Here is a 24745-nt window from a genome sequence, read left to right on the forward strand (position 1 = left end):
CCAGGTGTGCATCCATTCGTGCTTCCAGGAGAGCATGATCAAGGAGTGTGGCTGTGCCTACATCTTCTACCCACGGCCCGAAGGCGTAGAGTTCTGTGACTACAAGAAGCATAATTCTTGGGGTGAGACTGCGGGAGGCCAGCGCCCGCTCCCACCCGAGCCCAGGACTATCCCAGGAGCCCTGCACTCTCAGCACCCCCACTGTGGCTTCCCGCTCCCACGTCCTCCAGCCGGTTCTCCCACCGACTCCTGTTTCCCGGTTCTTAGATGCCGCCCTGTCCATTTTCCTCTCTGTCTGTCTTCCCTGTTCCTCCCTCACCGTTTTTCTCTCTCTTTTGACTTCTGTGTGTTTATAATCAGATGTCCCCATTTAAAAATAACTTATGGGACTTCCCTGGTGGTCCAGTGGTTAAGAATCCACCTTGCAAAGAAGGGGACCCAGGTTTGATCCCTGGTCAGGGAACTAAGATCCCACATGCTGCGGAGGGACTGCACCCGCGAACCGTAACTAGAGAATCCGTGAGCCGAAAGGAAAAATCCTCAAGACCTGACCCAGCCAAATACATAATTAAGCAAATAAATATTTAAAAAAAAATAAAAATAACTTGCGGCAAAAGGAAAGAAGAGCACGTGAAGAAGATCTCCCTGGGTTCCTTGCTCTGCAGGTAGCATCCTGCTCACTCCCTAGGGTACCAGCAGGGCTGTTGCTGGGCGCTGGTGAGACAGTGCTGGGTGCAGGAAGAAAAGACTAGAAATTGTGTGAATCTGCCTCATTCCCTAACACCTTCCAGTTTATGTATGCTTTATCATGGACGTAATATATAGCAGTTCAATAGGAGCAGGTGTATCATTTAGAAATGACTTGTGGGAGAATTAAAACATTAAAACTAGAGGAGAGCACAGTCAAAAGAATCTGGAAGACACTAGACTCCCCTCCTGGCCCTGTTCTAGGAGCAGATCAATCTCTTTTCCTTTTCTTTACAGCTGAGTTATTCAGCAGGGAAGCTGAGAGAGAAAGAAAGTCCCCAGCAAGAGAACACAGAACATAGAGGGCAGACATAGAATACACAGCGCGGGCATCCTTGGTCCACACCACCTTATCTGGCCCAGCCGACCCCTCCGAGGGCTCAGGGCAGGGACACAGTGGACCCCAGGGTGGAGAGCAGCCTCCGTCTGTGCATCTCTCCGCCTGCTTTCTCTCCTGGTGCTGTTCTCTCATCCTCCCCCAACCCATGCCCTGCAGTCTTGGCCTCTGATTTCTGGCTTTCTGGCCTTGGAGAATCACAGCGCATCTGAGCTGGAGGGAAGCTCAGAGGCTGTCTTGCCTGATGGGCCCCTTTCTCAGACGAGCAAGCTGAGGCCCAGAGGGAGGACGGGATGTCCCAGGACATGCGGAGCAGGCACTCTGCCCACTGTTCCCCGGGCCCCAAAACGCTGATTGCTAGGTGGTTGTGAGTTTGAAAAAGATCCTTGAGAGAAAAATGACCTTGCTGTTTGCTAGAAGCTGTGAGGATGAGGGAGAGAAACTCGGCTAAAGATACAATCTGCCGAGTTTCCTAAGGACCGCTTGCTCCCCGGGCTAATTGCTTCCCAGTCTAATTAAAGATTAATTCTGTGATTAATTATATAAACCCTGGTATTCAGAGGGATTTGGGTCAGAAATGAAGAAGGACCCAGGTGACTGAAAGTATCACGAATAACAAAAAAACCTTACCTAGAACCTGGGAAGAGGGGTGAAGGGGGAAGCTATGGTCCCATTGAAAGTGAAAGTGAAACTCACTCATTCACGTCCTACTCTTTGTGACCCATACAGTCATGGAATTTTATACTGTTTATACTGTTTTATACAGTCCATGGAATTCTCCATGCCAGAATACCGGAGTGGGTTCCCTTCTCCAGGGGATCTTCCCAACCCAGGGATCGAACCCAGGTTTCCTGTATTGCAGGCAGATTCTTTACCAGCTGAGCTACAAAAGAAGCCCAAGAATACTGGAGTGGGTAGCCTATCCCTTCTCCAGCGGATCTTCCCAAACCAGGAATCAAACTGCGGTCTCCTGCATTGCAGGTGGATTCTTTACCAACTGACCTATCAGGAAAGCCCTTAAAAGTGAAAGCCTCCCAGTCGTGTCTGACTCTTTGCGACCCCATGGACTATACAGTCTATGGAATTCTCCAGGCCAGAATGCTGGAGTGGGTAGCTCTTTCCCACTCCAGGGCATCTTCCCAACCCAGGGATCAAACCCAGGTCTCCCACATTGCAGGTGGATTCCTTACCAGCTGTGCGACAAGGGAAGCCCCTGGTCCCATTATTCTTTTTTTGGTAACAGGTGTATTGAGATAATTCATTTCCTGGGTAACTCACTCATTGACAGTGTATAGTGCAATTTTAGTATTGTGTGTGCCTAGTCACTCAGTTGTGTCCGACTCTCTGTGATCCCATGACCTGTAGCCCTTCAGGTTCCTCTGTCCACGGAGATTCTCCAGGCAGTACAGTTTTAGGTTTTTTGCACAGTCGTGGAACTGTGTGACAATTGTTGCAATCAGCTTAGAACCTTCTCACCGCTCCAAAAAAAAAAAAATTGTAACCATAGTGGTCTCCAAGCTTGCCATTCCCTGTGTCCACAGGCCCTCCCCCTCTCCCACCTCCCACCCCGGCCCCTCAGAAGCACTCAACTACTTTCTGTCTACTATAGATTTGCCTCTCCTGGACATTTCATAGAGCACAATATGTGATCCTTTGTGATTGGCTTCTTGTACTTAGCGTTAATATTTTCAAGGTTCATCCACCTGGTATCAGGTGTTCATCTACCTGGTATGAGGGCTTCCCTGGTGGCTCAGCTGGTAAAGAATCTGCCTGCAATGTGGGAGACCTGGGTTGGGAAGATGCCCTGGAGAAGGGAAAGGCTACCCATTCCAGTATTCTGGCCTGGGAAATTCCATGGACTACAGCCCATGGGGTTGCAAAGAGTTGACTGAGTGACTTTCACTTTCACTTTCCACCTGGTAGCATATATCAGTACTTCATTCCTTTTTATGGCTGAATAATATTCATTGTACGGATAGACCGCATCTTGTTTATCCATTTATCAATTAATGGACGTTTGGGTTGTTTCCCCTTTTTAGCTGTTGGGAACAATGGTGCTGTGAACATCTGTGTACAAGTTTTTATGTGGTCAGTGTTTTCAGTTCTCTGGGGTGTGGAATTGCTGGGCCATTTAGTAGGTTTAGGGTTTCTCCAATGGGTCAGTGCATAAAGAATTTGTGGGCAATGCAGGAGACGAAGGGGACACGGGTTTGATCCCTGGGTTGGGGAGATCTCCTGGAGAAGGGCATGACAACCCATTCCAGTATTCTTGCCTGGGAAATCCAATGGACAGAGGAGCCGGGCAGGCTAGAGTCAGACCCAGCGGAGCAACTGGGCAGGCATGTGTGTAGTATGGTATTTTATGTTTAATCTTTTGAGGAACTGCCAGACTGTTTTCCACAACAGAGGCACCAATTTATATTCCCAGCAGTGATGAGTTCCAATTTCTTCATGTCCTCATCGACACTTGTCATTGTCCTTTTTCACTATAGACATCTTGGTGGTGGTGGTTTAGTCACTAAGTCGTGTCCAACTCTTCATGATCCCATGGACTATAGCCCACCAGGCTCCTCTGTCCGTGGGACTTCCCAGGCAAGAACACTGCAGTGGGTTGCCATTTCATCTCCAATAGCCATCTTAGCGGGTGTGAAGTGGTAGCTCATTGTGGTTTAACTTCATTATTCTCATACAAAGACTGTTCCCACTTTTCTTTTTCACTTTTCAACGTCTGTCTGTATGCGGAATTTGCCTGCAATGTGGGAGACCCATGTTCAATCCCTGGGTTGGGAAGATCCCCTGGAGAAGGAATGGTAACCTGTTCCAGTATTCTTGCTTGGAGAATCCCATGGACAGGGAAGCATGGGTGGCTATAGTCCATGGAGGTGGCAAAGAGCTGGACCCATGACTGAGCGACTAACACTTTCACTTTAACAAAGGTGTAACCTGTTGGTTTTATTTTTTGCTGGACTTGGCTTTATTAAGCCATTTCTTAAACATGCTCTGGTGCTGTCACTCAGGAGCCCTTCCTGTTTTCCTCCATAATACTCTTGTGCACTGGGTGTCAGGGGTCTTGGGAGACCTGGAGGGTGTGGGTGGAGAAGGTGGAGGGGGCCTAGGAAAATGAGCACCTCTCTGCACCCGCAGGCTACTGCTACTATAAGCTCCAGGATGCCTTTTCCTCAGACCGCCTGGGCTGTTTCACCAAGTGCCGGAAGCCATGCAGGTGAGCATCCCCTCCTGGAGCCCAGGTTGGTCGTCTGGGTACCACAGAGGATCCTTGGTCCAGCTTTGAATGGGAGAACCCCACCCCTACCCTCCTCACTGAGCACCTTCTCCATCCCCAGTGTGACCATCTACAAGCTCTCTGCCAGTTACTCACAGTGGCCCTCCGTGACATCCCAGGTAGTGTGTGTGTGTGTAGCACTGCGGTCTTCCCTGGGCATATGTGTATGCGTGTGTTTGACCCCATCCCCAGCTCTGTAAGCCTGAAGAGTACGGGGGTGACCCCACTGACACCTCACCCCCTCCCAGGACTGGGTCTTCCAGATGCTGTCCCGGCAGAACAACTATACCATCAAGAACAAAAGGTCAGTCCTACCTTGGTCCTGGGCTTCCCTGCCTGCTAATGCAGGAGACTCAGGTTTGATCCCTGGGGTGGGAGGATCCCCTGGAGAAGGAAATGGCAACCCCTCCAGTGCTCTTGCCTGGAGAATTCCATGGAAAGAGGAGCCCAGCAGGCTCCAGTCCATGGGGTTCCAAAAGAGTCGGACACGGCTGAGTGACTAAACAGTAACAATAATTCCGTTCCCTGGGTCCCAGCCCTGGGAAAGGAATCTGTGGGAGGGAAAGCAGACCCAGGAAGAGGGATGGGTACAGCTGATTGGAGGAGAGTGTTTTTGAGCAGCAGAGAAATTAACCCTGGGCCGTCTCTTCCCACCCTCTCCCCCACTCCAAAGGGATGGAGTTGCCAAACTCAACATCTTCTTCAAGGAGCTGAACTACAAATCTAATTCTGAGTCTCCCTCAGTCACGGTGCGTCCTGCCCCACTGAGCCTGGGATTCTCGGCGGGCGGCGGGTCTTAGTCAGGGGGCTGTCCGTGAACACGGGATTACCTCTGTGGGGCCTGAGGGTTTGGGCCTCAAAGGTGGGGGACCAAGGAAGGGGAGAGGGTGAGCATTAGAAGGGTGGAAGGAGTGCTGGGTGATGGGGAGAAACCTCTCAAGACAGGCCTGGGTGTCAGCCATCCCCACGGTGGCCTCATTCTTGGTTTTCCCTGGAAGAAACCAGCCAGCAGTCCTGTGCTCCCAGAGGAGGGGAGCAGAGGCTAGGGGCCCTGGGGTCAGGCGAGGCCAAGTGGAGTGGAGGATGGGCTCCCTGCCAAGTACTCAGCGTGCGTCTCTCCCTCACAGATGGTCACCCTCCTGTCCAACCTGGGCAGCCAGTGGAGCCTGTGGTTCGGCTCCTCCGTGCTGTCCGTGGTGGAGATGGCTGAGCTCATCTTTGACCTCCTGGTTATCACCTTCCTCATGCTGCTCCGGAGGTTCCGAAGCCGATACTGGTCCCCAGGCCGAGGGGGCAGGGGCACCCAGGAGGTGGCCTCCACTCCAGCCACCTCCCTCCCCTCCAGTTCCTGCCCCTACCAGGCTTCTTCCTCTTCATTCCCGCCAGACCCTGCCATCTCCCCGGCCTTGTCAGCCCCTCCACCTGCCTACTCCACCCTGGGTCCCCACCCAGCTCCATCAGGCTTGGCAGAGGCCAGCGCCTCTGCCCACGGTCCAGGGGAGCCCTGAGAGGGAAGGACGGTGTCCCCTCCCCAAGGCAGGCACTTCCTTTGGTGGGAGGGACCCAGCCTTGGCAGGATTCAAGAATGTTTGGCGGCTTCCTCTCAGAGCTGCCCGGCTGCCCCTGGTGTGTGCGTGGGTGGCGGGGGGATGAAGCAGGATGGATAGGGGGCTGCGGAAATTGCCTGGAGACCCCCTGCCAGCATCACCCCGGTTCCCCCGCTGGTCTTGCCTCAAGAACACTTTGCTCTCCCCCACCCCCAGTGCAGCCAAGTCCTCTTATCCCTTGGATCAGCCAAGCCAAACTTGGATCTCTGACAAACAACTTTCCTAGGAAACAACTGACGACCAGAACAAAACACAGACAAGGGCACACAAAGGCGTGTGTGGTTTCCTTCCTAAAGATGGCTGGATTCGGCCTCAGAATGGCCCTCCACACTGCCTTCCAGTGACACAGGCGTTTGCTCTTCTTCTTGAACTGGGGTGGGGAACCCCACCCCAAAAGCCCCCTCAGTTAGTTGCTAGGCAGTTCTGTTTGCCTGACTCCCAGGGCAGGAACTGGGGCAGCCCAGTGTAGTGAAGACCTGGATTCCCAGTCAGCCTCACTACCCCATCCCCCCACGGAGCCTCGCCCAGCGCCTCTGCCCTGTGTCCTTGTCTTTCGTAACTCTGCATATTTGCTCAAGCTATTTCCTTCGCCTGGAAGCCTCCCCCATCTGCTGGAGAACTCCTATGCATCCCTGAGAACCCTGCTCGGATACCGTTACTTCTGTGAAGGCTTCTTCCCCAACCTGTCTACCCCAGATCTTACCACTTCCCTCTCCCGTGGACTCCCATCACACACCATCACATCCGTGGAAGTGCTGACGCTGCATTTAATTTTCCTCTTCATTTGTGTCTGTGTTCCCAGCATGACTGAGCTCACTATGGTTAGGGATTGAGTCTTGTTCATTCCTGTATCCTCACAGTCTAGCCCAGTGTCCCACTTGGAGCAAGTAGGCAGGTACTTAATAAATATTATTGCATAAAGAATGCCTGGAGGGACTTCCGTGGGTCGGGGAACTAACACCCCCCTGCCATAGGGCGTGGCCTAAAAGAAAATGTCTGGAGAGCTGCATGCACCATGAGGGGGCCAGGGAGCGGGTGCAAGTCCCACAGTTCTGGGTTGGGGAGTGGGGCACAGGACAGTCTCCCATTTCCCTGGCTGCACGATGGGAACGACCATCCTTCAGGGGCCTTGGGAGAGACAAACCGTCTTGCTAGTTCTTCACGGGCATTGCTGAGCATCTGCTCTGTGCCCATCACCACGTTCAGGTGGGAGGTGAAGACAGGTGCCCTCCATCAGGAGTCCTGCTGTGCAATGCTTGGGGTTAGTGTCCCTGTCCACAGCCTGGACCCCTTTCCTTCTCGACTTTGGTCACCACCATCTGTAATCCTCCTCTCCTGCTGAGTACCACTCACCACCCAGCTGTAGCATCCTCACCCGCCCACCTCTCCATCAGCTGTCCAGTGCTGGTGGAAGAGGATGAGACTCAGCCCAGCTTCCTGAGGAGCCTCGAAGCCTGTGTATTCTCATTTGCACATCAGCACAGAGAGAGCAGCAGCGGGCATCTCCCCAGCTTTTATTTTAACAGAGGAGACGCTGAGGGATGTCAGAGTGGAACCCCGGTTTCCAGACCCCCAACTCCTCCTCCCACACCAGCATCAGCCCTGGGAGCCAGGCATCACCCTTCCTCACCCTCCTTAGGGCCGAATCCCGATGCCTTGATCTGGCTCTCCTAACCACCCCCATCCCCAACACTTGTGATCTGCTTGACCTGAGGAGCCGCAAGAATCTTGGGAAAGAGGGGGAGATGGCAAAGGGAGGGGGAGGTAAAGGTTTCGAGGAGGAAATGATGCGATGACTCTGGACTTCCCTTTCCTAGATTCACAGTGATGAGGGGAAAGTGTCACAGCAGTTTCCTCTGAACCCTCAGGTTCAGCCCGCTTCTGTGCTCTTTGACCCCAGCCTGCCCTGGCTCCCTCTCCCCTGACTCAGTGGGCGGGGCCTGTCAGACAAAGCTGGAGCTATTAAGGATGACAAAAGGCAGCCCCTACTCCCCATCCTTCCCCTGCCACCCCTGGTCCTCCGGAGTTTCTCCTGCCAAAAAGCAGGTCCACCTAAGGGTCTTTCAACCTCCCTTCCATCGGTGTGTTGCTCCTGCACACTAACTTTTGGGTTTTTTTTTTTTTAGCTTTAAAAATAGTTTATTTCCTTCTTCACCAACATCCCCTCCCCCACACACATGCACATCCTGACCATTATTCAAAACGTCACAAATTCAATAAAAACTGATGTTCATGTATTTATCTGACATGGTTCAAGATAAAGTGGATTTCAAAAGCAAACAGATGCCAATTATGGGGGCTTCTCAGGTGGCGCTAGTGGTAAAGAACCCACCTGCCAATGCAGGAGACACAAGAGACTCAGGTTTGATCCCTGGGTTGGGAAGATCTCCAGGAGGAGGAAATGGCAACCCACTCCATTATTCTTGCCTTGGAGAATCCCATGGACAGAGAAGCTTGGTGGGCTACAGTCCATAGTGTCGAAAAGAGTCTGACACGACTGAAGCAATTTAACGTGCAAATGTGGGAGGGAACTAGGGCAGGTACCAGTAACATGGGGCATGCATTTTTCTTGAGTGTTTATTTTTTATTTTTTGGCTGCACTGTGCAACATGTGGGATCTTGGTTCCTCAACCAGGGATCAAACCCCATGCCTCCTGCATTGGGAGCACAGAGTCTTAACCACTGGACCAGCAGGGAAGTCTCTCTAGTGTTCATTGAAATGGGTGGTGATCAACACATGTGCATCGTATGAGCAGTTATCCAGAATGAGCACATGCAGGAGAGGGGTGCTGTCTCTTTCCTCCTTTCTAGATCTCAGGTTGATCAGACAGGTAGAGGAGACAGAGTTCACGCTGTCTCATCTTCTTTATGGAGCTTATCAGGTGAAGTGACTTGTCCAAGTTCATGATTGATACAGAACCAGGTCTCCCTGTGACACATGGGGTTGGAATGACTGGGCTGGGGCTGGGACCCACGTCACCCCGACTGAGAGTCCAGTGTCCTTTCGATGACTCTGTGCTCCTGTGGGGTGTGTGGCATGTTATGGAGAAAGGGGGCTCTGTCTCCTGAAGCTCCTTTCCCTTCATCCTTTGCTCCACAAGCCCTAATAGCCAATCTTAGTTTGCCCCCTCTTCTTCTTTTTTTTTTTTAATATTTATTTATTCAGTTTTGGTTGCGTGGGGTCTTAGTTGTGGCACACAGGCTCTCTAGCTGAGGTGTGGAGGCTCAGTAACTGGAGTACAAGGGCTTAGTTGTCCCGTGGCCTATGAGATCTTAGTTCCCCGACCAGGGATCAAACCCATGCTCTGGAAGGTAGATTCTCAACCACTGGACCCCAGAGAAGTCCCCTGGCCTCTTCTGTTTCTCTGTGTCTCCCTTACCATGATTGCTTCTTCCCGGGAGGGCTGAGGCTTGTGCTGTCTCCTCTGCCACAAGACTAATTAGCTGTTCATATTCTTAGATCCACCCACCTCTCACCACCTTTTTTAAACAGAATTTTATTGAACAGTTGAATACCGTGTTTCTCAAGGCTTTAAGCTTGCTGCATAAATAGGCGTTCATCCTAAACAATGAAAGAAATTCTCCTTTTGTGCCGGGCTATGTGCAAGGGCATCGGCTGTTGGAACAGACCCTTAAAAGTTTCTTGGAACATTGAAAATAGGACACTGGCACCTGAAACTAACACAGCATTGTAAATCAACCGTGTTTCAATAAAAATTTAAAAGAAGAAAAGAAAAAAAAACCCCAGAACATTGAAGTTGTTAGCGTTAATACAAAATATTAACATGATTATCACTGGGGAATTCCCAAGCTGTCCAGTGGTTAAGACTCTGTGCTTTCAAAGCAAGAGTGTGGGTTCAACCCCTGGTCAGGGAACTAGGATCCTACATGCTGAAAGCCATAGCCAAATAAATAAATAAAACCCATTGCTACCACGGACGGATCTTAAAGGAAATCAACCCTGAATACCCATTGGAAGAACTGATGCTGAAGCTGAAGCTCCAATACTTTGGATGCTGGGAAAGATTGAGAGCAGGAGAGAAGGGGGTGACAGAGAATGAGATGGCTGGATGGCATCACCAACTCAATGGACATGAGTTTGCTCAAACTCGAGGAGATGGTGAAGGACAAGGAAGCCTGGCATGCTGCAGTTCATGGGGTCACAGAGTAAGACATGACTTAGCAACGGAACAACCGCAACAACCACTGACTGAATGCTTAGAATATGTCAAACCCTTGCTAAACACTTTGCGTCATTTATCGTCCATGCGTGCGGTGTGAGGGGTACCAGCAAGCTTCCCATTTTTAACACGAGGTGTCTCTTAGTGTCTTCACACTGGAAGCTGGGCTATTTGACTCTTGCACTGTATTTCAAGGACTCGGCTTCTTTAAGAGCTCTGCTTTGGGTCCACTCATGCGGCACTTGGAGCCTCCCCGGGTGATGGTAGAGGTGATCCTCATCCTCTGTGGGTCCAGCTTTAATCCTCTAGTATCTCAGAAGCTGGATGATGGGGTAGAGTGAAGTCAGCCAGAAGTAGGGGCATCGAGGCTCCATTCACACCTGGGATCACAGAGGGGAGGCCAGGAAGGGCCAGAGAGGGTGGATTCCAGGGTTGAGGGTTAGCTGGTGGATCAAGAGATTAATGGGTGAGGAGCTCTGATGCCAGGTCACAAAACCCTAGGCGCTCCTCACTCCTGTCTGCTCTCCCTGTATTTCTAGCAGTCTCAGCAGCTGGAGAATCCGGGGGCCTGGACTGGGTCTTGGGGATGCTCCGCGCATCCAGAGACCATTTGGGTGAATGCTGTACTCTGTTGTGGGATTCATCTGGGAGACGTCCCGCACGGATGGGCATGGCATAAAACATCCTAAGAGTCAACGGTGGAGTCTGACTGACTCAAAAGGACTGATAGGGAAGTGGCCATTATCTGTTGCAACAAAACAGGGCCCTTGGTCCGAAGTCAGAAGTCTGCGGGCTGGGCTGGCCCAGCAGGGCACATGACCGGCACGTCTCTGGGCCTCAAAGCATGGAAACATACACACTGCCATATGTAAAAGAGACCGCCAGTGGGAATCTGCTGTATGACTCAGGGAACTCAAACCAGGGCTCAGTAACAACCTAAAGGGGTGGGAGGTGGGAGGGAAGTTCAAGAGGGAGGGGACATATGCATATTTATGGCTGATGCATATTGACCTATGGCAGAAACCAACACAATATTGTCCTTCAATTAAAAATCAACTTAAGAAGCAACAACAACAAGGGGGGGGCTATAGTAGATTATCTTTGAGGGCAGTTTGGATCGATGTGTCAGAATATTTGGGAAAAGGGCACTGGGAACGTTCTAGCAATACCTGACAGAGTGAGCTGTAATTCCATTAGGCCTCATGACGTCACCTTTCCCATGGAAGCTGGGCCAGGCACTGTGGCTCTCATTTCACGACCGAGGTCTTCTGGGAGGTTCAGCCAGAATCAGCAGTTGGGGGTCCTGCCTGGCACAGATGGAATGAGACCTGGTGGGGTGGGGAGTGGGGCAGGTCAGGATCCCCAGTCAGGGTTAAGCTTTACTCTGAGGTTTGGATTGCAGGTGTACATTCCCAAGAAAGTGAGACATTAGGATGTCATTGGAGAACCCTGGGAAAAGGAAAGAGCCCTGAGGACTGGATCAAGTCTGGCATCACTTACCTGACTGCGACAGCGTGAGAGAGGGTCTCTTCATTATGCAGACCGGAACACAGAAGACCACCCAGCTAAAAAAGCAGAGAGTACTGAGCTGGAACCCAGCGAATCTGACTCCAAAGCCCTGTCTTTCTCCTTCTGTTCACTTGGGACAGGCCCGGAGTTGTGGGAGAGGAGGTGGAGGGCCGGGAGGGGTGCACCTGGGTATTTGGGGGGGGTGGGGCGTGGTTAGGCCCTGGCACGTGGCTGCTGAATCCCAGAGCCCTGCCTCTGTCTGACTACAAAGGGTTAAGGGACCTTGGCTCCCCCCTTCCTCCTGCCTCCTCCGCCTCCACCCCAGGCTCTTCCTGTCCTGAAGTTGCGATACCCCATCTGCCTCTCTCCCTTCCCCTCCCACCTCCTCTCAGCTCAAGTTTTCTCGGAGTTCTCCCGGCTCAGGGCCGCAGGGCTGGCCTTCCGGGTTTGAGGTCCTCCGGATTGGGCTGTGTCCCCGCCCCAGTCTCAACCCTCCACTCCCCGACCCGAGGCCCAGCCTCCACTGGGGATACGCAAGGACTGTGTCGCTGCCACTGTCGCGGGCCGCCACTGCCCCAGCCCTGATGGGGGATTGAGAGGCCACAGCTGGCCGGACATGGGCCTCCCCACCGTGCCTGGCCTGCTGCTGCCACTGGTGAGGCGGGGAGGGGCCCAGGGAGGAGCGGGCCGGCGGGCGAGGGGCGCCTGGGGCTGGAGAGGGCCTCGGGCCTGCGTGGGCCTGCCCTCACACACTGCCCCATTCACCTGCGTCCCAGAGCCGGGGGCGAGCTTGAAAGGCTGGGAGGGAAAGTGGACCCAGGCCTGGGCAGGCTGGGAATGTGGCGGCAGGTACCCACAGGGTAAGGAGAGGCGGTTTGTTAGGAAATCGAAAGGAATGAGAAAAAGAAGGTGGGTCTTCTCAGAGTCCGGATGGTTCTGCCCAGTCTTTGTGTTGGGCCGCGGAGAGGCAAGGCTACCTGGGCGCCGGGCTGAGAATGGAAAGCAGGGGCTGGACGCCTCTCGTGAAGTGGGGAAACTGAGTCCAGGAGAGGCCCTGGGCTGGGGGCGGTGGGCTTGGGATGCTATGTTGGGGGCGTTTGGGAAGGGAGTGGGTAACCACATAGGGGCTGGAGATCCCGCGACCTCTCCAGGCCCAGGCCTCCTGGCCCCCTGGGGGGCACCCTTCACCCTTGGTCTGTGGCCTCTGGCCGTAGGACTGACCCCCGCTCCGGGGACGCAGAGCCCCGGGGCCTGTCCTCTGGCCCCCTCCCCCGACCCCAACAACAGATCACTTGCTTTCTTCTTCCACAGCTCAGTTTGGGGAAGTTGGTAGACACTTGTTTTCGTCACTGGAAAATGTCCCTTTCTTTTGCCTCAGCCTTCTTTCAGTGTATCCCTGACCGCCCCCCCCCTCCCCCACACAGTGGTCTGGGGGCAGAGACCCAGCCCCTTGCCTCTGCCTAGTTCGGGGACTGCGTTGGCCACTTTCTCCTGGTTTGGTCTTCCTCTGCCCAGTCGCCACTCCCCACCTTGACTCCCTCAACCTCTTCTCCCCTGACCCTCCTTCCACCAGCGTCTCCTGCTGTGCGCCCTAATCATCCCTTCTTTTCTGTCTAGTCTCCCCACAAGTCCAGACTTCTTGGAGCCTCCTCTTTGAAACTTTCTCTCTGGTTCCTCCTTCTCTGCTCTGGTCCACCTTTTTCGACACCAGTTCCTCACGAAGCACCCCTCCTCCCTCCTGATCTCCTTCGTCCATTCTTGCCCACCCGCAAACCCGCCTTTCCCTTCTCTCCAGGCTGTCCTCACAGGCTCCCCCCATTTCCCGCTGCAGCCTCCCTGACACCTCTTCTCTCCTGGGGCAAACCACCCGATCCAGTCCTGTCTCCCTCAGGTACTCGCTGTCTGGACTTGAACGGGTTACGTAACCCGCCACGTCTTGCTTCTTTATCTCTAAGATGGACAGAATAGTCACCACCTCATGATGTCGTTGTTTTGTATTTCATTTGATTTTTATTATTGGGGTATAATTGCTTTACAGTTTGTCTTAGTTTCTGCTGCATAGTATCGTTTCAAAGATGACATAGATGGATACATGTCAGGTATTTCATTCCTTTGTGCCTGCTTGGTGCTGGATACTGTTTGAGGTGCTGGTAGTGAACATAGTCTTTGTCTTCATGGGATTTCTGATCTCGTGGAGGAACAGGGTATGGCAAACGGAAAGCATTCAGTATTAATGACAGCTTTTCCATTGTTAGTAGTAATAGTGTGTGTGTGTGCGTGTGCGCGCGCGTGTTGCTTAGTCATGTCCAGCTCTTTGTGACCCCATGGACTGTAGCCCGCCAGGCTTCTCTGTCCATGGAATTTCCCAGGCAGGAATACTGGAGTGGGTAGCCATTGCCTTCTCCAGGGGATCTTTGTGATCCAGGGATGGAACCCGGGTCTCCTGCATTGCATGCAGATTCTTTACCTCTGAGCCACCAGGGAAGCCAGTAGTGGTGGTTATTGCTCAGTGGCTTCTGCATTTGGAAAACAGAGATACAGGGGGCCTGGAAAGATACAGAAAGGTGTCAGGTGCCTGGGGTTGCAGCTGATCCAGCCCAGGTTGGGGTGTGACAGCTAAGGGAACAAGCTTAGCTTGGAACTGGAGGGGACACAGGAGGTGTACGGAGCTGGATAAGGCTTCCCTGGGCCAGTCAATGAGCAGTGCAGGGAACAATGTGTGTGTTAGGGGGGAGAGGGTGGTGGAGGCGGGGAGAATGCAGGAGCACTGTGACAGAACACACAAGATCTTGCTGCTCCCAAAGAGCTTACAATCTTGTAGCCAAGACAGCTTACAGAAAAAAATGATTCTCACGATCCTGGGGAAAACGCCCACAAAAGCGTGATGTGGTGCCCTGGAACACCGATGGGAGGCAGAACCAGGAGAGGGGGTGAGTGCTGTCCTGTCTGCGGATCAGTGCCCAGCTCCCTCCCCAGTCACCCATCTCTGACTTAGCTAAGAGTCTTTTGTGTCTTCATCTCATCTTCCCTGGCACTCCTATGGGACCTGCACCTCAAAGGTGCTCCTCCCCGGTTTGTTGAATGAATAAAGGATGGAATGAGGGAGGGAATGCCTCCTGGAAATTGGGTTTTGGAGCTGAGATTTGAAGTCACAGACAAGCAGGAGGCTGAAAAAAGGGTTGCTGGTCTGAGGGAGAGTTTGGGCTTCCCTGGTAACGCTAGTGGTAAAGAACCTGCCTGCCAGTGCAAGAGATGCAAGAGACACAGGCTCATTCCCTGGGTTGGGAAGATCTCCTGGAGGAGGAGGAAATGGCAACCCGCTCCAGTATTCTTGCCTGGAAAATCCCATGGACAGAGGAGCCTGGTGGGCCACAGTTCATGGGGTCGCAAAGAGTCAGACATGACTGAAGCGACTTAGCACACACGGCTCGGAGGAATAGAACAGTGGGGTTGTGTGTTGGAGGCTGGTGGTGGCAAGAAGCTCAGTGTCTTAACTGTAGGGGTAAGATTCTATTGAGGAACAAAAAAAGTGAGAGAGGCTTCCCTGGTGGTCCAGAGGCTAAGACTCTTGAGCTGTCAATGCTGGGGCCCTGGGTTTGATCCCTGGTTGGGGAACTAGATCCCACATGCCACAACTAAGACCCTGCACAGCCAAATAAATAAAAATAAATAGTAAAAAAAAAAAAAAGAAAGAAAGAAAAAGTGAGAAAGAGAAAATTGAAGAAAGTAGGGGAAGGAACGGAGAGAGAATCTTGACTGTGATCCCTGGTAGAGGAATTCCGTTCGTTCATTCATTTCTTCATAAATAATTCTCTCAGGTCTGCTGTGTCCAGGAATGTGTCCAGAATAGTATCAGGTACCTCTTCAAGTTCTCATTCAGGGAAGAAAGGAGTGACCTATGGAAATGATGTTCAGGGTCAGGCGAGAAAGATTCCTGCACCTGTGGGTGCAAGTTGAAGCTTGAATGCAGACAAGCAAGGGTGTAGGCTGGACTGGAGCAGGGAATAGGCAAGAAGACAGTGGCAATGATCTGAGAGTGAGGCAACCCATGGAGAGGACTGAGAGATGATGGAGGAGGTCTGGCAAGATGGACTACAGACCCGGATTGTGGCATGGGAGGGATAGGGACCCTGAGGAGAGAAGGGTGGCCAAGACAAGTTGATGTTGTGATATCTGTCTGGGTCAGGAGGTCAATGGGTTTTGTTTGGGGGCATGTAGAAGGTCTGGGAATTCGCCTAGTGAAGTGTGTATCTGACAGGCTCAAGCAGAGGTTCTCAGACCCTTATCTGCCTCGTGTTCAGGCAGAAATGTTCAGACTCTTATCTGTAAGCGCTGCCTTCACTTACCAGGGATGCTCGAAAGGAGAGGAAGGCTTGCCAGCATCTCCTGTGAGATTGTGCAAGTGGGTGTGAGAGTGTGTGGGAAGGAGGAAGGAGTTTTCCCCTGGAGATAAATATATTCCTACTGCCCAGCACTGACTCCCATCTTCCCACTTTGGTTATCACTGGCTTTTACTGGAGTGGAAGAGAGATAGTCATGAAATCAATCAATCAAACCACATTTATTTTGCCCCTACCGTTCTGTGTGCGGGGGATTAGACAGTGTCTTTGACCAAAACGCTTTCAGATCTCTCATTGCATAGTTTATGGTCTACTTGGGGAGATTATTATCTAGTCACCCAAAGCTGTTATGTTATGGTAAGAGCCCAAAATAGATATAATAAATTCATGTTTTTAAAGCTCACAGGGTGGGGTTTGCATGGAATATGCTGGAAGGGGGGAAGCCTCACTGATGGGGGGCTTCAGGGGAGGGAGGCCAGGCCTCAGCAGAGCCTTGGAGGAGAAGCTGTCTTAAGCTCCCCAAAGATTTTGACATCAAATGAACAAAACACTTTAATGAACAAGTGAATGGGGGACGGGAGAGTGAGGCGGCTGGTCAGAGACCACAGGGTCTCTGCTGTCAGCTCTTCCACCCTCTCGCTGCAGCCCCAGTGCAGGAAGTCGCACTTAAAAGCCTCCCCAGGCGGAAGTTGTGGGGGAGTTGGAGGGGTGCTGGGCCACCTCCTCAACTGTCTCTCCACAGGCACCCCAGCTTCCTGCCTTTGCCCTGCTCCAGGCCACAGACACTCAGGTTGACGGGGGCCTGGGCGCTCAAAGCTCACCCTCTGTTTCTACTGTTTTACTGCAAGCCTGCCAATGCAGGAGACATAAGAAATGCAGGTTCGACCCCTGGGTCTGGACGATCCTCTGCAGGAGGGCATGGTAACCCACTCCAGTATTCTTGCCTGGAGAGTCCCATGGACAGACGAGCCTGGCAGGCTACTGTTCATAGGGTCTCAAAGAGTCGGACATGACTGAAGCAACTTAGCACAATGCACACTGCAAGATGCAGTGGCTAAAGATGCACTCGGTGCCAAGGGATGGTGCCCACTAGTGGGGGGACCTGAGGCCCTGGCCCCTAGGATCCAAGTGGGCTGGCTGGGGGAGCAGGTGGGGACTAGGGGGGCCCCCCTGGGGAAATGGTGCTGATTGTCTTACATCCCTGCTTACTTGCTCCTTCCCTCATGGAACTGGGCATTCAGAGCTCTGGAGCTTTTCCTGTGCAGCCTGTGGGCTTGCGGGAGGGGCTGAGGAGCCTCATAACTGGTCTTGTTTCCTAAGGATTGTTTAAGGACCCCAGGGAGGTCCCCAAGCCCAACCCAGCTGGCCAGAACCAGCTGAGCTGTGGGAAGGCAGTGAACTCAGCTGGGAGGGCAGCCTTGGTTCGCTCCCTTCTGGACATAGGGCGCTCCCTTCTGGAGCTAGGGCAGGTCAGGGGCCCTTGTTGTCAGGGGACTGGCAGAGCTGGGAGGAGGAGGGGTCTGGGTGAGGCTGAGTCTAAAGGAAGGATGCTGAGGGGTGGGAAGGAGCTGAGTGGCCCTCGGGGAGGGGGAGGGGCGGGTAGTGACCTGAGAGGGGGAAGCCTGAGGTCACCGGAGACTTCCCTTTGGGATGGAATGGGATAGGGAGCCATTTCCCGAAAAAGTGGGCCAAAAGGGACTGAGACCCATGGCCTGGCTGTTTGGAGGAGGAGGGGAGGAAGGGGGGCTCTGTGTAGGGATACAGCCTGACCCCCAGGAGGAGGGAATCAGATGGGGTCCAGATTGCGTGCGGGGTCCTGGTCCCATCAGCCTTTCAGCTGACTCATGACCCTTAAGGAGCCGGGGAACCGACGGTCCCGTCTCCCTCCCCTGGATTCCCTCCCTCCCTCTGGCCTGAGTCACTGGGCGGAGCTGCTGGGAAAAGATTTCCCTTTCCCGGATCTGAGTTAACCCCCAAAGGGCTGGGGATTGCGGCAGGAGGCATGTGGCCTGAGAAAGCCTCTTTCCCTCCTTCTTGGGAAGCTGTTTCCTCATCAACCCGCAGTCCCTGGAAGGCTGCACTCCCCCACCAACCCTGGCCCAGACCTGGACCCCCGCCCCCATTCTTTGTCCTGATGCTCTCTCTGCAATTTGGCTCTGCTTCCAGCCGCCTGGATGTAGTTCCAAGGTCCCGTGACCTTAGATGCTATGAGGCCTTCTTCGGGAAAGGAACTGCACATACAGGATTGGGAAGCCCTTCCCATAAACATCCCCAAACTCTTCCTGTTGCCCTGGAAGCCCCAGGCCTGTTGTCAGGGGCTGTGGCACGGGGCTGGGGTGGCTAGGGAAGGGTGCTGCCTCTGGGTAGGGGAGGTGCCCTACAGGGTTGCAGCTGGGTTTCTGAGTGTAGCTTCCTCTGGCTGGCGCTGGGGCTGGGGCTGGGGCTGGGGCTTCTAACTGCTGCAGCGACACCCAGTGGGGGACTGGGGGGTGACCTGCCTACGGCTTACCTGCTCTGGGCTGCCAAGCCCTCCTGTCCCCACTGGGGTCTCTGGGCTCTGATTAGCCTGTTGCTCTCCAAGTTTAACAGGGCTTCCCTGGTGGCTCAGCGGTAAAGAATCCGCCTGCCAGTGCAGGAGACACAGGAGATGTGGGTTCGATCCCTGGGTTGGGAAGATTCCCTGGAGGAGGAAATGGCAACCCACTCCAGTATTCTTGCCTGGAGAATCCCATGGACAGAGGAGCCTGGTGGGCTAGAGTTGGATGTGACAATGTAATACAGGAAAGGGCACAACCCTATAGGTTCGCCTCTGTGAATGTTCACAAAGTGAATACACCGTGAGCACAGCACCCAGATGGAGAAACGCCACCTCAACCTTTAGGGCTGCTCATTGGAAGGAAAGAAAGGCCTGTTCTCACCCCCTCTACTGAACACCTGCCCTGGTCCAGTCCTGAGAGCTGGTTTGGGGAAACAAGGATAAAGTATGAGCCGCACCTGGGCTCTTCCAGCCTTGAGTTGGAGGGAAAAGGATGGGAAAACGAGAGAACAATGGCGATGGCACGGTGCCGACAGCCCAGGCGGAGTGTAGGCGGGGGTGTCCCGGGAAGAAGATTTGAGAAGGCTGAGAAGGCTTTAGACTTGCTACCTCTATGATCCCCATCCTCCCTCCCTTTCCTGAAGGTCCTCCTCCATCTGACTCCTCCCCAGGTGCTTCCGGCTCTGTTGGCAGATGTGTACCCCGCAGGGGTTCATGGGCTGGTCCCTCACCCCGGGGACCTGGAGAAGAGAGAGACTTCCTGTCCCCAAGGAAAATACAACCACCCGCAAAATAGCACCATTTGCTGCACCAAGTGCCACAAAGGTAGGAGAAAGGGATCCCCGTGGAACTCCTCAGGCAGGAGGCCCTGCTTCTTCCTCTGCATTTCCCAGATGTTCTAGAACCTGGCTTGGTTGCCTCTGCTGGTCTGGGGCTTTCTCCCTCCTTTCCTCTCCTAGGGACTTTGGGAGGTGCCCAAGCTATCTTCCCAGGCCTGGAGCTCCTCCCCTGAGCTCCTGGCTGCAGCCTAATTCCAACCCCTGAATCACAGGTACCTATCTGTACAATGACTGTCCGGCTCCAGGGCGAGACACGGACTGCAGGGTGTGTGCCCCTGGCACCTACACTGCCTTGGAGAACCATCTCCGACGATGCCTGAGCTGCTCCAGGTGCCGGGATGGTGAGTCTCAGGAGGGCGCAGGGCTCTGAACAGGCTGGGTCAGGTGGGTGTTCAGATGGGTGTGCAGTCTCTCTCTAGGGGAGGGGACAGGTGTGTGCTGCTGGGGGTGGGCAGGGATGTTCGTGCACGAGTGACTGAGTACATGGCGGTTGTTACTCAGAGTGACACACCAGATGAGGACCATGGGGGCTCACACCGCATCTCCTCCCCTCACCAGAAATGTTCCAGGTGGAGATTTCCCCTTGTACAGTGGACCGGGACACTGTGTGTGGCTGCAGGAAGAACCAGTACCGGGAATACTGGGGCGAAACTGGCTTCCGGTGTCTGAACTGCAGCCTCTGTCCCAACGGCACAGTGAATATCCCCTGTAAGCATGGCTCTCCCAACGCCGCTCCTCGCCCCGTCTCCGTCTCCAGAGCAGGGTCTCCACCTTGCTGTGCCCTGCCCCTCCTAGTCCTCCCTCTTGCCCTTGGCGTGAGGCGCGTCCTCTCTCAGCTGTGCTGCTTGTCTCCCCGCAGGCCAGGAGAGACAGGACACCATCTGCCACTGCCATATGGGCTTCTTTCTAAAAGGCGCCAAGTGCATCTCCTGTCACGAGTGAGTCCTTCCGCCAGCTGCTGCGCACTGGACTGGGGTGGGAGGATGGCGAGGTTCTAGGGGGTGCTTTCGCTCCTGCAGGATGCTTTTATTTTTTGTAAATTTTTATTTATTTATTGGCTGCGAGAAAGCTTTCATTGAGGAGAGCAGGGGCCACCCTCTAGTTTTGGCGCACGGGCTTCTCATTGTGGTGGCTTCTCTCGCTGCGGAGCACAGGCTCTAGGGCACTCGAGCTTCCGTAGTTGTGGCACACGAGCTAAAGAGTTGCGGCTCTGAGAGCCAGCGCTCAGTTGTTGCGGTGCACAGCCATAGCTGCCTTGAGGCATGTGGGATCTTCCCGACCCAGGGATAGAATCCATGTCTCTGCATTGGCAGGCAGATTCTTAACCACTGGACCACAGGGGAAGCCCGCTACTGGCTGTTTGGTATGGGAGACACTTCATGTCGAGATACCAGCCAGTCTTCCCTGCCCACAACATGTTCAGAAATCTTATGAAGTCTTTGAGGAATAGAGGCTCATACCCCCAAGGACTTGCAGTTCCTTTTAGACATTCAGATCTTTTTCTGAAGACATTCAGATTCTTAGGCAACAGACTGTGCTACTGATTCTAGGAATACACGTTTACATCTCTGAAATCAGACTCCATCTTACAACAGTTGATGGCACAGGTGGCAGCTGTGTGTAGGATGTAAATAATGATGCCTTTGATTGTTGATCTGAGGTTTGATACAGTGTGGTCTTTCCTTCCCAGTCCTTTTGACCACGCCTCCTTCTTGCTTTGCACACTTGCGTCCAAAGAGGAAACTCTGAGGGCTCTAAAGTTGAATTGCCCTGGGTTTAAACCTCAGGCTAGCCACTGTATTGGCTGTGTGAGCTTGAGCCAGTGACTTAACATCTCTGAGACTCAGTTCTTCTTTACCTTTAAAGTAAAGATAATGACATCAGGTTGGCAAAGTTGTAAGAACCACAAAACATAACTACAAAGTGTCTGATGAGAAATTAGTTTCTTTTTCCCACTAGTCTCTTTTTTTTAAAATCACTTTTACACCCTTTCCATGTGGTTCTCCCCGTGAGCCTGTGAAGTGGGCAAAATCAGCTCTCCTTGTTTGCAGATTCCTGTGAATCTCCTCAAGTTCCTTCCGAAACCCTTGATGTAGTTCTCATCCTTCCGTGCTGCCGGGTGCCAGCTCCCAGCATGGGAAGACGTGCTTGTTCTAGTGTCCTCTGGCTTCCCCCAGCAAGATGTGTTTTTTAATGGTTCACATGACCCCCTCTCAAAGTCAGGTGCTGTCATCAGCTGTGGCATCTAGTGAAAAAGTTCTTTAATCTCTCTGCCACTGGATTCTCACCAGTAAAACAATGATAAAATAATTCAAAGGACTTCCCTGGTGGTCCAGTGGCTAAGATTCTTCTCTCCCAGTACAGGGAGTCTGGGTTCCTTGATCATGGAACTACATCCCACATGCCGCAGCTAAGACCCAGTGCAGCCAAATATTGAAAAACAAACAAGAACACACAAAAAACCAGTTCAATGACAGTCAGCATGTATAAGCGTTTACTATATGTCAGGCATAATTATGTTACTTAATCCTTAGTCCAAGTAGGATCCCTGTTTTACTGATGAGAAAACAGGCTTACAGGTGACTGTAATCACACAGTCTGGTGACTCTGACTCTGACTGGTGGCTCGGTGGTAAAGAGTTCGCCTGCCAATGCAGGAGGCACAGGAGACACTCATTCAATCCTGGGTCAGGAAGATCCCCTGGAGAAGGAAATGGCAACCCACTCTAGTATTCTTGCCTGGGAAATCCCATGGACAGAGGAGCTTGGGGGCTACAGTCGACGAGGTCACAAAGAGTCAGATATGACTGAGCCCGCACACACTGACTGCTTTTAACTCTTTCCCTACACAGCCTCTTCAAGATCAAATCCAGCTCTAAAATGAAATGATTCTGGGATCAGCTAATTTTTTTTTTCCTTCCACTGCATCAGTTGCCAAGATAGGATTGATTTCCATTCTATCGCGAGATAGCTAAATATTTGTAAAGGGCAGAATTTCCAACAATCTGTATGGGTCTATTTTTCCCCCTATATTCCTCTTAATGGGGGGCCCCTTCTCACCAGCACTGTCTCTTCTTTTAGTTGTAAGAACAAGGAGTGTGAGAAGTTATGTCCAACCCGACCTTCGACTGGTAAAGATTCTCAGGACCCAGGTGAGGAGAACTATCCTAATGCCCAACCAAGCCCAGGGGCCCTTTCCTGGTCTTGCCCTCGCCTCTGACCACCTTCTGCTCTGTCTCCAGGCACTACAGTACTATTACCCCTGGTGATTGTCTTCGGGCTTTGCCTGGCATCCTTCGCCTCTGTGGTTTTAGCATGTCGCTACCAGCGGTGGAAGCCCAAGCTCTACTCCATCAGTGAGTGGGGACTTTGGGAGGGCAAGGCGATAAGGGAGGGTGGGGTGCACAGGCACGGAGGGAGATTAAGGGTATCCTCTTAGTTTCTTGCCAAGGACCCCGCTGGCCTGAGCTGGTACGGGATGGCTGGTGAGAGCTCGTACTGCATCAGTGATTCTTTCGTCCCTGGGGTCACATAGGCCCTGAAGCGTGTCACCACAAGGGCCCACCACCAGTCCTGCGATGGGCGCTAGGGCTGAGAGAGGAAGTGAAATTTGTGACGCTCTGTTTCTTTTTTTCTCAGTTTGCGGGCAGTCGACTCTGGTAAAAGAGGTAAGATGATACCGGGGAATGACCCCCAGGCGTCCCTAACTGTCCACTATTACCTTGTAACACCCAAAGCACCCAGAACCAACCCCTTGCCCTAGGTCTCCCCTGATTCCTTCTAGCCCGGCTCCCATCCATAATCCAGAAGAACGGGGGCTGTGGGGCTGTTTTTCCTCTTGCGCTAATGCTGTGCCGTCCCTTCCTCAGGGGGAGCCAGAACTCCTGGCCCCGGCCCCAGGCTTCAACCCCACCACCACCATCTGCTTCAACCCCACCCCAAGTTCCAGTCCTGTCTCCATTCCCCCTTACATCCCCTGTGACCGGTCCAGCTTCGGAGCCGTCGCACCTCCCTCCAGCGAGATGGCCCCGCCCCATCTACAGGCTGGCCCCATCCTCCCCGGGCCTCCGGCCTCCACCCACCTCTGCACCCCAGTTCAGAAGTGGGAAGCCAGTGCCCCCAGCGCCCCCGATCAGCTCGCGGATGGTGAGTTCCTCATTCATCCTCTCTGGGAACCCTGGCCCCGGCTGGGGAGGTGGGTGGGCGGGGCGCCCTGAGTTGAGAGCGCGGTGAGGGGCCAGGCCGGAGGGCCGCAGCTCCAGGCTCACCGCGCTGCCTCCCCGCAGCCGACCCCGCGACCCTGTACGCGGTGGTGGACAACGTGCCCCCGTCGCGCTGGAAGGAGTTGGTGCGGCGGCTGGGACTGAGCGAGCACGAGATCGAGCGGCTGGAGCTGGAGAACGGGCGCCACCTGCGCGAGGCGCAGTACAGCATGCTGGCGGCCTGGCGGCGGCGCACGCCGCGCCGCGAAGCCACGCTGGAGCTGCTGGGCCGCGTGCTCAGGGACATGGACCTGCTGGGTTGCCTGGAAAACATCGAGGAGGCGCTGAGCGGCACCGCCCGCCTCGCGTCCGAGCCCCGCCTTCTCCGGTGAGGCTCCGCCCCTCCGACTGCGGGCCGCCTCGCCCTGTGGACGGCTGCTTCCTTCCCGCGCCAGGCAGCCCGGAAGGATCTGCGAGATGCCCTGTGGACCTCCTGTTTTTTTTTGTTTTTTTTTGTTTTTCCTGGAGAGGAAGAGTCTTGGAGGAGCAGGCACGATCTGGCAGCCACTGACCTGGTGCTACTCCCTCAGTGTACATAGCTTTTCTCAGCTGCCTGAGCACTGCTGGCGGGTCAGCTGCGTGTAGTGCGTCTGCGTGTAGTGTGTGTCTGCGTGCAGTGCGTGTGTCTGTGTCTCTGTATGTGTGTCTGTGTGATGTGGAGTGTGTGTACTCGTGAGAGAGGCCGAGTGCCCGGAGCCCACGCCCACGGCAGTGGTTGCGAAGAGGGAGCGGGGGGGGGGGGGCGCCCTGCCTCATTGCCTGGTTTTTGGACTTGGAGAACCCAGCAAGGCAACTTGGGGACCCTGCGTTGATCCCTGAGCCGGTTTCCGCAGTAGATAAGCCATCTTTGTATCCACTCTGCACATCCACTCATCCACTCTGTACACTAATAGAAACTTTGTCCCCCTGCCTGGACCAGCTCAACTGTCCCCAGGCGGGGGGGAGCACAGAACAATGGGGCCTCCCAAGGGAGCTGTGGACTTCTGTAAATACACTAAAATCCTCCGATTGAAGCTCTGCCCTGGAGGGAGTGGTTTTTCTGAGTGAAGATGCTGTTGTGGGAGGCTGGGGAGGAGGTGGCCAGAGCCCGGATCCTGCTGGGGCA

The 24745-nt window shown here is 53.6% G+C and overlaps 2 protein-coding genes and 1 long non-coding RNA gene across 8 annotated transcripts in view; 2 read left to right on the plus strand and 1 right to left on the minus strand.

The window, feature by feature from the left end:
* Nucleotides 1-6895, plus strand: part of SCNN1A (sodium channel epithelial 1 subunit alpha) — a 26711-nt gene extending 19816 nt beyond the window's left edge. For all 6 annotated transcript variants that reach the window (XM_069585878.1, XM_069585879.1, XM_069585876.1 and 3 more), the window contains 6 exons: nt 5-122; nt 4229-4307; nt 4429-4486; nt 4616-4671; nt 5041-5116; nt 5495-6895. In XM_069585878.1, coding sequence (XP_069441979.1) covers nt 5-122; nt 4229-4307; nt 4429-4486; nt 4616-4671; nt 5041-5116; nt 5495-5875 — 768 coding nt within the window. In that variant the 3' untranslated portion in view covers nt 5876-6895. The remainder of the gene's footprint in view (nt 1-4; nt 123-4228; nt 4308-4428; nt 4487-4615; nt 4672-5040; nt 5117-5494) is intronic.
* Nucleotides 6896-8186: 1291 nt separating this feature from the next.
* Nucleotides 8187-12301, minus strand: LOC138437886 (uncharacterized). The gene is made up of 4 exons (XR_011256190.1): nt 12047-12301; nt 11656-11720; nt 11325-11483; nt 8187-10535 (listed from the first exon to the last, which is right to left on the minus strand). It is a non-coding gene; the product is annotated as an uncharacterized lncRNA (long non-coding RNA).
* Nucleotides 11968-24653, plus strand: TNFRSF1A (TNF receptor superfamily member 1A). The gene is made up of 10 exons (XM_069585882.1): nt 11968-12319; nt 19212-19365; nt 19592-19720; nt 19938-20087; nt 20239-20317; nt 22460-22530; nt 22621-22734; nt 23018-23046; nt 23248-23524; nt 23665-24653. Exons 1-10 carry the CDS (start codon nt 12281-12283, stop codon nt 23970-23972), a joined length of 1350 nt encoding a protein of 449 aa, XP_069441983.1. The 5' UTR covers nt 11968-12280; the 3' UTR covers nt 23973-24653.
* Nucleotides 24654-24745: the final 92 nt, after the last annotated feature.

Source organism: Ovis canadensis, chromosome 3 (genome assembly GCF_042477335.2).
Source record: "Ovis canadensis isolate MfBH-ARS-UI-01 breed Bighorn chromosome 3, ARS-UI_OviCan_v2, whole genome shotgun sequence".
Taxonomy (NCBI): Eukaryota; Metazoa; Chordata; class Mammalia; order Artiodactyla; family Bovidae; genus Ovis; species Ovis canadensis.

Coding starts and splice junctions, on each gene's coding strand:
- TNFRSF1A (XM_069585882.1), top strand. CDS start 12,281: ATGGGCCTCCCCACCGTGCCTGGCCTGCTGCTGCCACTG. Junction 19,721..19,937: donor CTGCTCCAGGTGCCGGGATG/GTGAGTCTCAGG, acceptor TCCCCTCACCAG/AAATGTTCCAGGTGGAGATT. Junction 20,318..22,459: donor AAGTGCATCTCCTGTCACGA/GTGAGTCCTTCC, acceptor CTCTTCTTTTAG/TTGTAAGAACAAGGAGTGTG.